The following is a 16,425-nucleotide window of genomic DNA, read 5'->3' as shown; positions in this document are numbered from 1 at the left end:
TATGCGTGCTAATGATTCGTTAATTCGAGTTTGTATTTCACACAGATAAGCTCTTTTATAGTACCACTACGTTCGTATCTCAGGAAGAACAAACGAACCTTTATAATACATTGGTTATGGAGAGAAATGTGCTGATTCGTTACGTGAAAAGTTTTACAATGTCTGTTTTGTGCCTTCAAGGAGTAGTTTATAACTAAAAGTGAATTAGGAAGATCTGGCTTCAATTTCGTTTCTCATCTTTGTTTTAGTGTCACTCAACATAGAGGGAATTCATCAGAATCACTCAAATCTTACGGCATTCTTCTTCCTTCTTTTTGAAAGTTAGAATCTGAGGTGACAAAAACCTTGGCTGATACCTCAAGTACAACTTTAATTTGTAAAGGTAGTGTAAAGTACGGTGACATTGACTAATTAATATTACCAACAATGGCGTAACTAAGGACTCGAAGGCTTCGTAGATAACGTGGAGTGGGGCCTTTTCTCCATATTTCTATTAAAAAGACAAGAAAAATCACAAGCCGATTATTGCAACTTTCAAGGATGACTTTCGGATGCTACAATGGTTTGTGAAATTCATCACCATAGATCGGAAACCAGAACTGTACAGTGTTTTGAAAACTCCTACCTACTGAATCGTTCAATTCTAAACCGGCTTTTGTTCTTTTACAGCAAATCCTGCAAAACCTGTAGGGTATGTATGTTTTGTAGAACAGGAAATACTTGAGTGTGTTCATGTAAGTCACTTGAACACTCTCGAATAATTCCAGTTTTACAAAACATATTGATCCTACAGTTTTTGTCATTTTTCCGATGTTTGCTCTAAATGGACAAGAGCCGATTTGGAAGTAGACGACTCAAACACAGAAAACATTTATTTTGGTCATGCAATTAGGAAGAATATAAACAGTCAATTTAAGAAAATCCCCATACGTGTTGGATATGAACACTTATGCTGTTAACAGTTCAGGCATGCGCACTTTTGCATAATTTCTGGTTATAATCTGTCCCTGAATACACAACCAAGAGAAGCATAGTACATACACACGTAGACCAGAATGTTAAATATACCAGAAGTATTAAAAATTTATAAACGATTTCTCGAAATTAACAAATGATTGTAAATTATTTTCCACTTAAGGAACTCGACTTTACTACTGCAGCTGAAAAAAAATGCCAATTCAGTAGGGAAACATTTTCCAAATCGCCTTTGATTCACGGTTGGAAACCTGTCCAACACACCGTCTAGGTTCAGTTTGTGATACCCTTCATTGTCAAGACCAAGCAATGCAAGTGGACTTAACCTGCACTGAGTCATGGTATTCCTTAAAAATGTTTTGATCTATTTTACAGTTGGAAAAGATCTCTCTGCAGTTGTTGATGTTATCGGTAAAGTTAAATGTACAGCTAAAGGGAAGTCAGACAGACTACCATCAATCTAACCTATAATGTCAGCAATATTAATAATATTTAGTATGTTACTTCAGGTGGTGCTGGCATTAAAAACTTATCAAACTCAATTCACTTTTTGAGATTTATGGGCCTGTAATGATTTGGGGCATCCTACATTGTGGAATCTGCGGGACCGTTATTTACGTCACTGATTACCAATATATCTAGTGGTCAATTGCGCTTTATTTTCATTCATCAAGTTTCCTTTTAAAAACTCCCTCCGTTTCCTATCAATTGATTAAATCCATCTCTATGTCTATACACTATAAAAACTAGTGGTGGACACAAAAACCGGTTTTTCGGTTTCCGTTTTTTCACCGAAACCGGTTATCGGTTTTCTCCAAAACCGGTTCGGTTTTTTACCTGGTCCGGTTTCGATTTTCTTCAAAACCGATTCCGTTTTTTTTTTCAAAATTTGTTCTATTTCTGACCAGAATGGTGTTTCGTTGTTCTCCGGAAACCGAATCCATTTCCACAGAAATAGTTTTGTGTTTTCGAAAAGTTTTCACCGAAACCAGTTTCGGTGAAAACCGAACCGGTTTTGGAGAAAACCGAAATGTCGGTTTTTCGGGTTTCGGTTTTTATAAAAACCGGTTTTCGGTTTTTATAAAAACCGGTTTTGCCCATCCTATTTATAATAAAAACTAAAACAGCATTTAAACACTTTCAGTACAGATATTGAGGGGAAATATCAAGTATGTGTTTATAAAATGTGCTTTGCTTGTCCAAAAGCGTTCATTTTCCGAAAACAGTATCTAGTATAAATATTTAAAACACTTCTTTTTGGTAAACAGTTCGAAAACAAAGTGATGACATACCTTTCACACATTTTGTACATACATCTGGAATATAAACTTGGACAACAAAGTATCTACAAGGGGTAAATATGTGGTATCTGGAGGTGTACAAATAGTATCGGTAATGTGTACAGTGTCCTAGTGTGTCTAAAAGTAGTTTCTGTATTTTTTTTTTTTTTTTTTTTTTGCAGTGTAGGGTTAGCAAAAATGTCTTACATGTCCTTCCGTTTAGGAACATGTTCCTACAATTGGCAACACTGGACTCACTTCTTCAGATTAGCTGTTAAAAATTCACTTTTTTTCTTCTGTGCTAGATTACAATTAGGTCGTGTAAACTGAAGGCCCACCCAACTAGTCCAAAGGTTGTGATACACTGCCACAGATTCTTCGATATTTATTTTCAGTAAATACTGTAATATCTGCAAATGTATTCTTCAGCCACTGGTAAATTTAAAGTGCAATATTGGCAGCAAATACTTTTAGACCGACTATGTCCGTCCGTTCATCTGTCCAAGCCATAGCGACAACGTTTATGGTCAATACATAAATACGACATCCCATGAAGAGGATCCATCTTGCAGTTATACCTATATTCAAAATGGAAGTAGTGGCAACTGTCACATTTCAATATTGATCGCCATAGAGCAGAGACGGTAATGGATAACGAGAAGTAGTTTTTGATGTGGGTTCACACATCATAGGTATTCTGCCATTATTGGCTGGTCACTTGCTGCAACTGAGAAGCTTCCATGCTCCACGGTCTTCCGCTAACCTATTCGTCTGTTCAAGTACGATTTTTCTGCTTTGATATCGTCCATTAATTGTAGTCTCCTTCTCTCCCTCCCTCCCTTTCCTGCCACCATACCTTCTAAGCCGTCCCTTATGATACAATTCCTTGTTAGTCAATGTCCCAACCTATTTCCTTCCTCTTCTTAGTAATATTTACAATTCTTCTTTCCTCTACCAAGATTTCTAATATCCTTTGGTTCGTTTTCTGCTCTACCTAGATAATTCTTTCCGTCTTCCTGCACAGCCCCATTTTGAAAGCTTCCAGTCGTTTTTCATAATTTTAAAGTAACGTCCATATTTCTCGCCCATAGAACCAATACGCCACACAAAGCATTTTATAAACCTTTTTCTCGACTATTTGTTCAAGGTCCTACTAAATACTTCTTTCGCTATTCCTATCCTTGCTTTTATTTCACCTTCGCATTTCATATAATCACTAATAATACTACCCAGGTGTCGAAAACTAGTCTACTTTCTCCCATCTCCTAGTAACAGAGACAATTTGCAAACTGCTTGCTGTAACCTTGAATTGCAAGTCGGCCAAGCTTGCATCCAGCTTGATTGGAAAACGTGCAAGTATGCCGCAAGCTGGATTCCAGTAACGAAATTACATGGGGGCAACTTTTCATTCAGTGTTCCATTCAAATTTGACGCAAACGTTTTATAAGTCAGGTCAATAGTCAATGAACGGACAGTGATGCTATGACCCTCTGCAAAAGGTCTAAAGCATCGCTTGCAAGTACAACAAAAGGCAGATTGTATGAAAGCATGCGTTTCAAGTGCAAGCGTATAGAAAGTCAAAAGCCAACCATGCGCCAACTGGACGAAAGCTTTCTTGCTACTAGGGTCCTTATTCTATATTTAACACCAACCTCTTCTTTTCAATCACCATGGTTTTTGTCTTTCTAACATTTATTTTCATCCTATATTCTTCACAGCCCTTCCTAAAGGTTTCTAACATCTTATTGATTTTCTCTTCAGATTCTGGCTCCTATTGAAATGCCATTCTACCTCCTATTGAAATGCCATCTTCATTTTGTAGACTTTTTTTTTTCACTTACCAGGAATAACTCCAAAGTTGAACCTTGAATCTGGGGATAACTTATATATTTCCTAAAAGGTATTGTCGAATAAATTCCAAACTAAGTTTCAATTCCTTGCCTGGAAGTGACCGCACCCCCTTCAGAGTTGGAAATATATACAATAAAACCTCTCTAAAGCGGACAGCCGTGGGGAATCAAAAATTGTCCGCTATAGAGAGGTGTCCGTCTTAAAGAGGTTTCAATATTTTCTTACGTAAATTAATAAACAAGGTAATATGCAATTAGAAAAAAAATATTTTTGCATGAATATTACCAAAATGTTACTCTATCTGCATTATCTTGCGCCATCCAATTCGAGGCACAACATGGGAATAAGATGTTATAGTTCTCTGCACTTTACACTTATTGCTACTTACTACGTTTTCGGTGTTGCTTTAATTTATGAGTTAATTGCAGTCCAGCAATGACTTAAAAAAAAAAAAAGACAATATGCGTACCCGTGGTCAAAAATACCAAACTTGTCTTCTGTTTAATTAGAGATTTGAGCGGGACAGTAGAGTGATGTGTCATTCCGAACAATGGGCAACTGTCAATCACTTTTGTTTCTGAAGCAGATTGGGTGGAAGTGGAATGCAAGCAAAGGATATAAGGATGTTGTGAAACAGAGACCCCTCCTCTGGGTTGCTGAATAGACAATTAAGGAGGCAAAATGTTGTCACACCCACATGTTCTTCCTTGGTGACATACGCATGAATTACTAAAAGTGTATTTTTACTGCACTTTCCAACTTGTTTCTAGAGAAAGTGTCCGTAATACGGAGGTAAATAATAGCTATAAAAGACAAGAAGGACTGTCCGTGTCCGTACTAGAGAGTGTCCGCTTTAGAGAGGTGTGCCAATATGTTTTTTCCTATTACAGTGTTTGGGGATTACAAAATATGTCCGTTATGGGAGGTGTCCGCTTTATAGAGGTGTCCGTTAGTAGAGGTTTCACTGTATATCAACTTCCCTATATGCCCTATATATTAAAATGATCTGCATGACTATTAGATTAAGAATATAAAATGTATTACTCCAGTGAGTTTCAATTCCTTGCCTTTCTCAAAGTGGGGTCCGCGACGCCTAAAAATTGAAATGTGTTGTAATAAAATGGAACTCACGGCTGTTATGCAAAAAAATACTCCTAAGATTAAGAAACTGCAGCTGTGGGCAGTAGGAGTACAAAACAATAACTATTCATTTCCACTTTGTGGTAGACAAACACTGTGTGCGTGGGTTTTCTCGGGGTTCTCCCGTTTCCTCCTACTTTCTTCATTTCACCATTTCATTCATCACTCATCATCACCGTCTCCTTTAGCCTAACCGGCATAAACGTGGGACGTAAAACTCAAAGATATTCATTTCCAGTGCTCAAGGATTTAATTGATTCTTCAGGTGAAAAACTCTCTGCTGAAATGCACAAAACACTTGTAGAACACTTGAAAGCATTAGCTACAAGGTTTCGAGAATATTTTCCTGTCCTACAATCTGGTAATGGTTGGATTCAAAATCCTTTCACTAATGTAGAAATCCATGACATACAAGGTATGAATTTCTCTAACACAGAACAAGAACAGCTATTGGAACTATCCTGCGATACTTCATGGAAAAACGTTTTCTTAAAAAAAAAAAAAAAAAAAAAAAATGTAGCTGTAGCTTTTGGTTGCGTGTGCATTGTATGAAGAGCTGTCTAAAAATGTGTTGCAACATTTGATGCATTTCCCTACCACTTACTTATGTGAGCAGACCTTTCTTGCTCTATGTGGAATTGGATCGAAGACTGATGGTGACAAAATTTATTCCAGATGTCAATACAATTATGGAAAAACACAAAAAATTTCATTCCTCACATTAGTGACCCTACATTTGAGAACATTGTTTATCAAGTGGTTTTCCTTTTTTAAAAATAGATTATTTTCAGTCTTGAAAGTTACTGTATTTTCGATTGAAAATTCGTTAATTAGGAAGCAATCATTTAACTTTAGAACAAATTACTTATTGCATTATTTTTATGATCTTTTTATTGTCAGTGGTAATTCTTATTAATATATTTTTAGTACCATGTCAAATTCTAGGATGGCATTGCAAGGAGGTCCACAGATCCCTTTCCGAATGAACAGGAGGTCCACGTTATCGTAAAGTTTAAGAACCACTGCACTATTTACTGTAATAATATCATATATCCTTTAATAGAATGTTTCAGACAACATAAAAATAATCATGCGATCTGAGTGAATAGGTTGTAAAGGCAATGTTTTTATATTTAACCCTCGTAGAAGGTAATTATTATTTTTTTCGCTCGCTACTACCTTAACCCGGAGAATAAGAACACTCCTATGAGTATCGTTTTCGCAACATCTTTTCTTGCATCTTTCTATTAGGAAACAATATGATTTTATTCGAATTACGAATTTACAATATTATATCTCAAAATAGAACATAAGTATTGTCGTTATTATCATCTGTAACAAAATCAAATAGTAAGTTTTTCTTAACAAATACAATATTTTATTTGTTTCCTGTTATAATTATATATTTCGAAACTGCATAATCATATTTTTGTGTAAATTAATGAAACAGTTATATAATAAGAATAACGTAAATATTCCCTCGTTTGTTATCGATTTCGGATGTGAGAACATGTTTCAGATTAAAACTCGAGTATTGTTTTGGATTGCATTGTAAACTAAGTCCCCTCTTCTTGCAAAGAGCTAATAAGCTCCAATTAATCAATCGATCTACCAACTTAACTCAGCGACAAATATATCACAAGGAGCCGCGGTGGCTCAGTGGTAGAGCGTTCACCTCTGGTGCATGGGGTCCCAAGTTCAAACCCTGCTCCGCCAAATGAACTTTGTGATGGAGAAACACCGTGTAAGAGGGTTTCCTCGGGCTTCTCCCGTTTCCTACCACTTTCTTCATTCCACCATTTCATTCATTTCTCATAATCACAGTCTCCTTTAGCCTAGCCGGCATAACTGTGGGACGTAAAACTCAAAAATTTCATTTCATTTTTTCGAATATATCACAAAAACTTAATAGCAATATCAAGTGTACGTAGCTATTATTTGTAATGTATTTACTGCTCATTGTTATATACATCTGACTTCTGTAGCCACAGTGATCTTTGGAATCAACCACTAATAACTCTCTTCTTTGTTTGCCTCAGACCACACAGCTCCGACCAGCAGCGAGCAATTCAATTAAACATTTGAGTAATATCTTTATCAAGGGCGCCGGTCCTGGGGGGCCGGGGAGCCCGGGACCACAAAGTTCATGTGGGCCCAGCTGTATTTTTATGAATATGTATTTTTTTATGAATGGGGCTCCCCAAAGTTACAGAGAAATCGGAGCCCTTGACCTTTACTACAGGATGAAGTGTTTTTTGTATTATTTTAAAATTTAATTCGCCTGTTGTAATAACTTGATTGCAAGTTTTGAATTCTATGTATTTAGTATAGGTATCTGATCTACTCCATACTTGTTCATCAATATTGTATAAATTGTTGGATCATTTAGGGTGTCTTATGGAAATTCACCGTTATTTAAGTGCATGTGCATTGGGAACATAAGAAGATCCACTTTTCACATGACAACTTACACGAGGCACAATTCGAATAATTCTTTACCTTAAAGGTTAAATTCATCCTCGAGCTGATCGAAAATATTTCTCTTCGAAAACTTCGAGAACATTTGCAAAATGTTTTTACATGAACTAACAATCGTTTTTCTACACTTGTTGTATATTGTTTAAATTTGGGTGCCAAACAATTGTGACGTCAGATAGTGGGTACCCAAAATTTTTGGATTATGAAAAAAGGTTTGACAACGGTTAATAATTCATCTAATAGCATTTTACACATACCATCTGGCTCACTATCTATAGTTTGGGTGTTCCTCGTTGTCTTTAGGTTATTTACAATTTTGAAAAGTTAGGATGAACTTAGGGAAAGAGCCTTAAAGAAATAAGTTCCTTGTAAGCAAGCACCAGTCCGGTAGATCTGTTTCCTCTTAATTTTCCTTGATAGACTTAACATTAAAATTTCTACCTGTTTATAGCTTCACCAAGTGTAAATTTAAAGTCATGCTTCCACTCCAGCTAACCTTGACATATAAACCTATGTAAACTGATGTCCAAAGTTCTTATCGCATGTATATAAATATGTTGTTGTAGAAATATATTTTGATAACAATTCGCCCGGTATTTATTATAATGTTAATATGTATACAGTCGGCAAAGCAATGGATATGGCAAATTTCATGTCAAAAGAGCAGTAAAGAAGGATAATAAAACGAAAATGAAACTTTATTGCCCATTTTGCAACATTTGTTTCACTCATTCTAATTTTCGTATTTATAATTCTTTTCCTATGAAATTTATTACAAATATACATTTCCCGATTATACACATAGTATCAGTATTAAAAGTACCCTGTAAAATCATCATCAAATTATATTCTTACAGGAAGACAGTTATAGATATGCGACAATCATTTTGGACATGAGTGTACAATTAGAACAGACGTAAAACTGAGAACTGCGCAAAAACGTTTGTGGGTTTGCCTTAGCTTTAGTGATTCTCTTTGTGTATGGCTTTACCATGTGTACATTTTAAGTTATGCTTGGCATGTGTGTCAATTTAAAGGAATCTTAAGGCTAGTCTTATATTACATATTTGGTTAGGCCTACAGCTGTGCAATGCAAACTTGTGCAGACCTACAAACTTAGCCTTGAAAGGTTGAGTAAGCCAATGAAAAGTCTGAAATATTAGGGATTGATGCAGTTTAATGGTATGAAGAGCTATGCTTCTTTAGTTTTGTCTTCAATACAAAGTCATTTATTCAACTGAATTTTCTAAGTTTATGTTCAGCTTTCCAGGTTCCTGTGACTAATTAGTTGATATTTTGGATAAGGTTGTTACTGATATGTGAATTGATGAATGCTACTTTGAAGAAAACTAACTTCACAATGTAGGATTTTCTATCGAACAACAAAATTTTACTTCAAATGAAATAGCATTCTTGTAATACATCCATCAAAAAAATGTATTTCGTCGAAAGATGAATTGATGCGATTGCTGACGAAATTTCCTCCTTACTCAAGAGACACTTGTAAAACCCTTTACTAAAATACAATAAAATAATTCTATTTAATTAACAACAGATGATTTTACTGATACCGTGTTCAAATTATTCCTATTATCATAGCTCAATCGGCAGATCAATCAGCGGAAGAAATTTCAATAAATTTATTAATTCTAACCAAGAAAATAAATAAAATAAAATAAAAATAATATTCCCATTTTCTCTGATGCACATATAAAATGTAAGATTTGCCCTTAAAATATAGAAATATAGAACCCTTGTTATGTAGCGAATTTTCTTAAAATTCCCCAGAATTGACAAAAAAATGTGGAAAAATAAAAAATTTATTTACAAAGAAACATTACAAGTCTTATAAAGTGACCTTTATCAAACAGTAAAAATCACGTAACTTTTCACTGGTAACACTCAAAATAAGGCCATAAATGGGATTACAGATGTACTGGCCAAATTATGTAAAACTAAAATAAAATGTTTTGAGAGTAGTTTTAACATTTCATTAACAATTTGGAGATTATAGCGATAGGTTACACTTAGACATTCCTTCTGCAATCCATCCTAAGAATCCAATTAATGTATTTTCCTTAGAAACCTGTCACTTTAAGAGTAACCAACTGTAGAAGAACTAATAAAAAAAATCCTAAATATACGAAGGATTCTCCACACCCAAGTACTTAGCCCACAGGCAATAGGAAGGACGTCCTTGAAGCCCACGACTCTCTCAAACGCTGTTCTCAGCATTCCTGTTCCATAAATAATTGAATGGCTCGGAATGTATTACGTCTGGAGTTGGAGGAAGACCACCGTTGACTTATATGTGAGGGTCTTCAGGCTGAAGCTCTACAATTTCCTCGCTCAACTCCCAAAACTTCTTCGCTGACGCCATATCCTCTGCTCCTCTATTCAGCTGCGCTTCCTGTCAACAAAATAAACAACTGCTTTTAGTCTGTTTCTAAACTTTTTGGCCGTTAATTACACAGTTCGAAAATATCGGTATCTCTATAGAAGATAACAGGTTTCCATTCACATTTAAAATGTCTTCTCTTTAGAATTAATAAGTTTATTTTATCTATATAAATAAGAGAAAATGGTTAAACACAACGAGAAAATTGATAAACTATTTAAAGTATATCTTTAAATATAATTATTATATATCACAAATTGCATTTTATCGTGTTATATTCATTAAAATATGTATCCTAAGGAAAGAGGAGAGAGTTTACCATTCTACAGGGTGTGATTGAAAAGTACCGGAACTTCAAGCGGAACTTGTCCCAGTGCACTGCGAGCAGCGGTTGAGAAAGCATCGCTGTCCGCGCGAACGTCGTTTTGGTCGTCGGTCACGTTTTTTGAGCGCCGAAAATGGAGTCAAAGATTGACCAACGCTACGCCATCAACTTCACCGAGGGCTCGTACTCGTAGCACCATGTTTCATCATCACTGATCACACTGTCTAATAACTCTTCGTCGGTTTCCACACAATCCAGCACTTCACGACTCATTTTCACTCGCAGTTCTTTTTGCTCCTCGGTCAACACCTTGTGGACCAGTTTGGCGCACACCTTTTGCATGTTCAATTCTTCAGTCACAATTTTTTGCACGGTCCAGGTTCAGGTATTCACGAACTCGGTCGACGTTTTCATCGGTTTTCGATGTCGACGGCCTCCCAGAGCATGGTTCGTCATCGCGTCCTCCCGGCCTTCCCTGAAGGCCTTGTGCCACTCAAAGATTCGAGTACGAGACATCACATCTTCCCCAAAGGCTTCCTTGAGCAGGTCCTGGGTCTCGGTGAACGTCTTTTTTAGTTTGACACAAAACTTGATGGCGTAGCGTTGGTCAATCTTTGACTCCATTTTCGGCGCTCAAAAAACGTGACCGACGACCAAAACGACGTTCGCGCGGACAGCGATGCTTTCTCAACCGCTGCTCGCAGCGCACTGGGCTAAGTTCCGCTTGAAAGAGGAAGGTCCCGCGCACATTTTCCCCCACCCCTCACATTTTTTGAACGCCAGGGAGCCGCGCGGCGGGAAAAGTTCCGGTACTTTTCAATCACACCCTGTATACCATCTTGCTTACATGATGACGAGATAATTTGTGTACTTATGGGGGAATTTATTCAGAGTGCTTCATTTACAGTCCGTGAATATCCTTATATTCTTAAATGTTTGCGCTTAACTTAAATTAGCTGATAATGGACTGTAATGTAACAGTGGAAACTTCGAATACCTGTTTTTGGTTTATTATTACAACTTACTAATCTCTGGTTTTCACACTTAAAATAAACCACACAGTATATATATATAATAACTGCACTAGTGTTCATTGTATTTAAATAAAAACTTAAGTTGAAGAAATTTTAGAAGACATTTTATTCTCCACGTGCCTTATGGACAGTCCTTCTTCAACACTCCTAATCTTGAATAACAAATGAAATCTAAATTCCGAGAAACAGTGTTTTCAGTTCTTAAGAAATATTACTATATAATACAAGACTTAACAATGGGGGAATTTTGTACTATTTTAAATAATCGTTAGTACTACAAATTTGTGAACTTATAAACATATATATATATTTTTTAAAAATCTTCATTATTTATTTATTTACCTCCATATTAGAGATCGGGTATATCAAAATCAATAATCTAATTTCTATATTGGTAGTTCCTGTTAACAATACTATTTTGTTATGAAAGCTACGAGGAATATATTTTGTAGATCGCGAGGGAGAAGGGTAAATTTACGCTCACTTTCAACTGATTTTAAATCCAAGCAGTGAGCATCATCGGAAAGTTTTAAAAAAATATATGTCATATTAAAAGAAATCGCATATTTTATTCAAGAAATTAAAGATTCTCAATAGTGACCTTCATGAGCGGTGCTTCGATATACTGGACGAGACACAACAGACTACGGTTACCTAGTAAGAGAACATGGAGCAGCATTTCTTTGCAAAGAGCATGGAGAATTTGCTGTTATGTTGGAAATTATACAGTTTCAGATATTTATCTCTGCATGTTTTTCAATAAATCGAAAACTCACCTTACTTTTTGATACACTTTTCTGTATTAACAAGTATTCAATGAACACATTTACATCTAGTTGTTTCTCCGTACCTCTCGCATTCAGTCAATAATGAAACCTTAATAACTTACCAACATATAATACATTTCTATTCACGAATATGTCATAAAGAGCTTTTGGTCTTATTGTTAGATCACTACTCAACAGTTATTCTTCCTATATTAACTATGAATATGTTGTATGGAAGGTCTCTTATTATTACGACTCAGAAAACTCACCCTGCAATCCATGAAGTATTTTCCTGTGACTTTGTCAAGGTCTTCGGAAACAGCTGCGTAGATGGTTGTTTGAGCTCCTTCAACAGGATTCTGAAATAATAATAATGTTCAAACAGTTTATTGGCAACAAAAGCTCGACAGCATAAATGCGCCAAGAATAATACAAAGACGAGTGAATACATCATAATTACAAAATAAAAGGTTTATAGCATAAAATCATAGTAATAAAGGAAACATACTAAATACATTATGATAAACAATATAACAATTAAAAATAAATATGCCGTATTTGTAAACTAAAATAAATGCATGCATAAACATAAAAGTCAAGATATATATATATATATATATATATATATATATATATATATATATATATATATATATATATATATATATATATATACTAATACAAAGACAAGTACTAATACAAATAAAAAAGGATAGGGCTATGCATATTAGAGGTACCCATCCGAACAAAACTAGTTTTAAATATCACAATAGCCTTTCCGCTTTTTCTCATAGTTAATAGCGCTCTTTCTCATAGCTTAAAGAATTCATGACGAATGGTTAGAAATTTAGATTGGAATGGATCTAAATTAGTATGGAATTTATTGGCAGTGTCAATACAGCTATAAATGGAAGATTTGGAAAACAGCCTAGTGCAAAAAAGGAGTAAATTTCCTGATTCTACTCTAAGGAACTCTTAACGAAATGAAACCATTTAAATAAAAACCTCCATGTAATAGATTATGTAAGAATTTTAGATCAAAAAGACTACGTCTATCATTAAAGGTTAATAAGCCCAAATCCTCGTGTATAGCACTTAAGCTCACAGTATTATATTGCTTAAATTTCCATTTTAACCACTCAAGAAAATTATTGTGAATATATTCAATAGAGTTTGCAAAATATTTAGGTTCACAAATAACAGGTGCATATTCTAAAGGAGACTGTACATTACATAAATAAAGAACCTTGCATGTATTAACTGAGTTAAAATTTCTACACAACCATTTAATCAGTGTTAAATTTCTCTTGGCTTTAGGTGTTTTAACTTGAAGATACTTATTAAACAATAATTTTGCATCCAAAGTAATTCCTAAATCATTAACATAATTTACAAATTGAATATTATGACTACCAATATTTTATCTATATTTGGGATTTGTTTTCCTGGGGTAAAATATCCCTTGAGTTTTAGACAAGTTCAAAGGTAGAAAATTTGTTTCTAAAAAATGTAGAATAGTATTAATATTGTTTTGTAAAATTACACGATCGTTCATTGTTAAAATGGGATGAAAAAGTTTGATATCGTCCGCTTACAACAAATAATTGTTAGTAATATTCTCATATATATCATTAATAAACAGCAAAAAAAGTAAGGGCCCCAAACTTGATCCCTGAGGCATTCCAGAAATAATATTACAAATCGAGGAAGTATTTCCTTTATATCTTACCAAAAATTTCCTGTTAGATAAGAACGAAACAAGCCAGTTAATTATACAACATGGTAGATCAAATTTCATTAATTTACTTAATAATATATGATGAGGCAGTTTGTCAAATGCTTTTGCGAAATCCAGATAAATTACATCCAAGTGATCATTATTATGAAGCACAGGAAGCACATTATGCATAAGAATTGATAAATTAGTAACAATAGATCTATCATTCAGAAAACTGTGTTGGTTAATCGGAAAAATTAGAGAGCGAAAAAAAAAGAAAAAATTAAAAACAAATTGGTGCAGAATACGTTATTTACGTTCCAGTTAAGTATCTGGTTACAAACAAATTAGATCTCGGCGGCTAATGTAAATGTGATACGTATAATTTTACTTTTGTTAATTGAAAATATAGATTTATGTTACTTGATAAATAAGATACTTAAGGACAGTTGTCTGAGGATAACTGGTGGTAAAAACGAACTATGTATTAACTATATTAATATTAGGAAAAATACGTGTTTTCTGCTATTAACAGACACAAGTCGAGACTGTGGGAATGATTGTGTGAGGAAAACTGAGATTGTGGAATGAGGGGGTGCTCTGGAAATAGTGGAGGTCGTAACAATTTGAAGTGCCTAAGGTGCCGAGAGGTTAAAAACGGCCCTGTTCATATTATGTTGTGTGGTAGTGAGTAATAGCGGAGGGAGTGTAGCTTGGATTCGTTTGCGAAATAGGGCAGACGTTCGTGATGCCAAATGAAAGACGTATTCGATTTTCTAAAAAGACAACTTGTCGATGCACAATTACTTAGAGAAAGTGTATCCAAGTTCGACAGTAATTAAGCTAACTTTTGTGTGCAGATTTGACAAGAAAACATAAATTAGAAAACTTCAGTTTTGAAAAATGAATGCAACAAAATTTCAGAATTGAAAGTACTCTACGAAGGTGATGGAACAGAATTATTTATCATGAGTGTACATGTCGTTTCTTGTTTTAGCTTAATTTGTCTGTGTTAATAATTTTGTTGCTGTTGGTTTTTGATGGTGGCTTCTCTTATCAGATAAAGAAACTTAGTCATTTTGGGCTTTGACTTTTGGAAGAGAGACATTTAGTATTACTCTGTAGAAAGACATTTTCAACAATACATCCTAAAATTAATCGTTGATAGACGACAAATCTACGGACTATCAGTGTAAAATAAAAGAACTAATGAACTGTTTGTGTACGTGTACTTCGTACTTAACTAACTTTTACTGCAACCATTTAGAATCTATAAGGAGCTTAATTAGTACTATATTGTCTTTAATAATCGGAACACAATAATTAAGTTAAACTATGATACAATTAACTTCTCTTAAACTACAAAACAATACGAACGTTCGGTTGTATGTGAAAAATTACTGTTACATGCTTAATGCTTGTGATAAAAAAAATTGAGGTTTTAAGTTTTAACAAAAGCTCTCCATTTATGATGAATTCTCGCTACTTCCACAAGTTTGGTTCATGCATGCTTATCAAAATGACTTCTTCCTCTAAGCTACCAAACGGCCTTTCCACTTAGTTTACACTTTAGAGAACAAATTATAGACTACTGTAGTTAGTAGTGTTGCCACGAGACGAGACGAGACGAGACTTCAGGCTGTCTCGTCTCGTCTCGTGCAAAGCATGTCTCGTCTCGTGTCCCGTCTCGAAAAAATGTGCTCGTCCCGTCTCGTGTCCCGTCTCGAGAGGTTCTGTCCCGTCTCGTCTCGTCTCGTCTCGTTTGTCTCGTTTTGTCTCGTCTTGTCTCGTAAAAAATATAGCAGCATACCATGGGAACGAAACTTAAATGTAGCAGGCTGCACCATGCTAATCAAGATCCAACTAAGTTACAAGTATTAACCAGAACACAAAGACAAGAAATGTCACGGTAACTACACCGTGAAGCCTTCACCTCTGGTGTATGTGGTAGTCGGTTCGATCTCGGTTAGTGCCATGTGAGCTTTGTGGTGGACAAACATCGAATGTGTGTGGGGGCCGCGGTAGCTCAGTGGTAGAGCGTTCATCTCTGGCGCTTGGGGTCTCGGGTTCGATCCCAGCCCCTGCCAAGTGAACTTTGTGGTGGACAAACACCGTGTGCGTGGGTTTTCTCGGGGTTCTCCCGTTTCATCCCACTTTCTTCATTCTACCATTTCATTCATTACTCATCATCACCGTCTCCTTTAGCCTAACCGGCATTACCATGGGACCTAAAACTCAAATATTTAATTTCATTTCATTTCATTTTTCGAATGTGTGTGTTTTCTCGAAGTTGTCTAGTATCCTACCACTTGCTTCATTCCACTAATTTTCCCATCATCATCCATTCGGGGTGAGCCAAAGTTGCCTAAAGGTCTTAAAAATAAATTCAAATAAGCTCACAAGGCAAGGACAAATAATTTACAAGATAATATATCTCTGCTGTTAGTTGTCTGAGGCTTC

At 35.3% G+C, this 16,425-nt stretch overlaps 1 protein-coding gene across 2 annotated transcripts in view; it reads right to left on the bottom strand.

Moving 5' to 3' along the window:
- Positions 1–9,528: 9,528 nt before the first annotated feature.
- The window catches only part of LOC145666929 (retinol dehydrogenase 14), an 81,759-nt gene continuing 74,862 nt past the window's right edge, over positions 9,529–16,425 (bottom strand). For both annotated transcript variants that reach the window (XM_081734532.1, XM_081734531.1), the window contains exons 7-8: positions 12,518–12,607; positions 9,529–10,134 (exon numbers count right to left, since the gene is read on the bottom strand). In XM_081734532.1, the coding sequence (XP_081590658.1) occupies positions 10,030–10,134; positions 12,518–12,607 (195 nt within the window). In that variant the 3' untranslated portion in view covers positions 9,529–10,029. The remainder of the gene's footprint in view (positions 10,135–12,517; positions 12,608–16,425) is intronic.

This window comes from Thermobia domestica, chromosome 12 (genome assembly GCF_964235325.1).
Source record: "Thermobia domestica chromosome 12, izTheDome1.hap1.1, whole genome shotgun sequence".
In the NCBI taxonomy this organism is placed as follows: domain Eukaryota; kingdom Metazoa; phylum Arthropoda; class Insecta; order Zygentoma; family Lepismatidae; genus Thermobia; species Thermobia domestica.
Note: the sequence above shows the minus strand (reverse complement) of the source record. Positions and strands in the feature narration are given on the sequence as shown.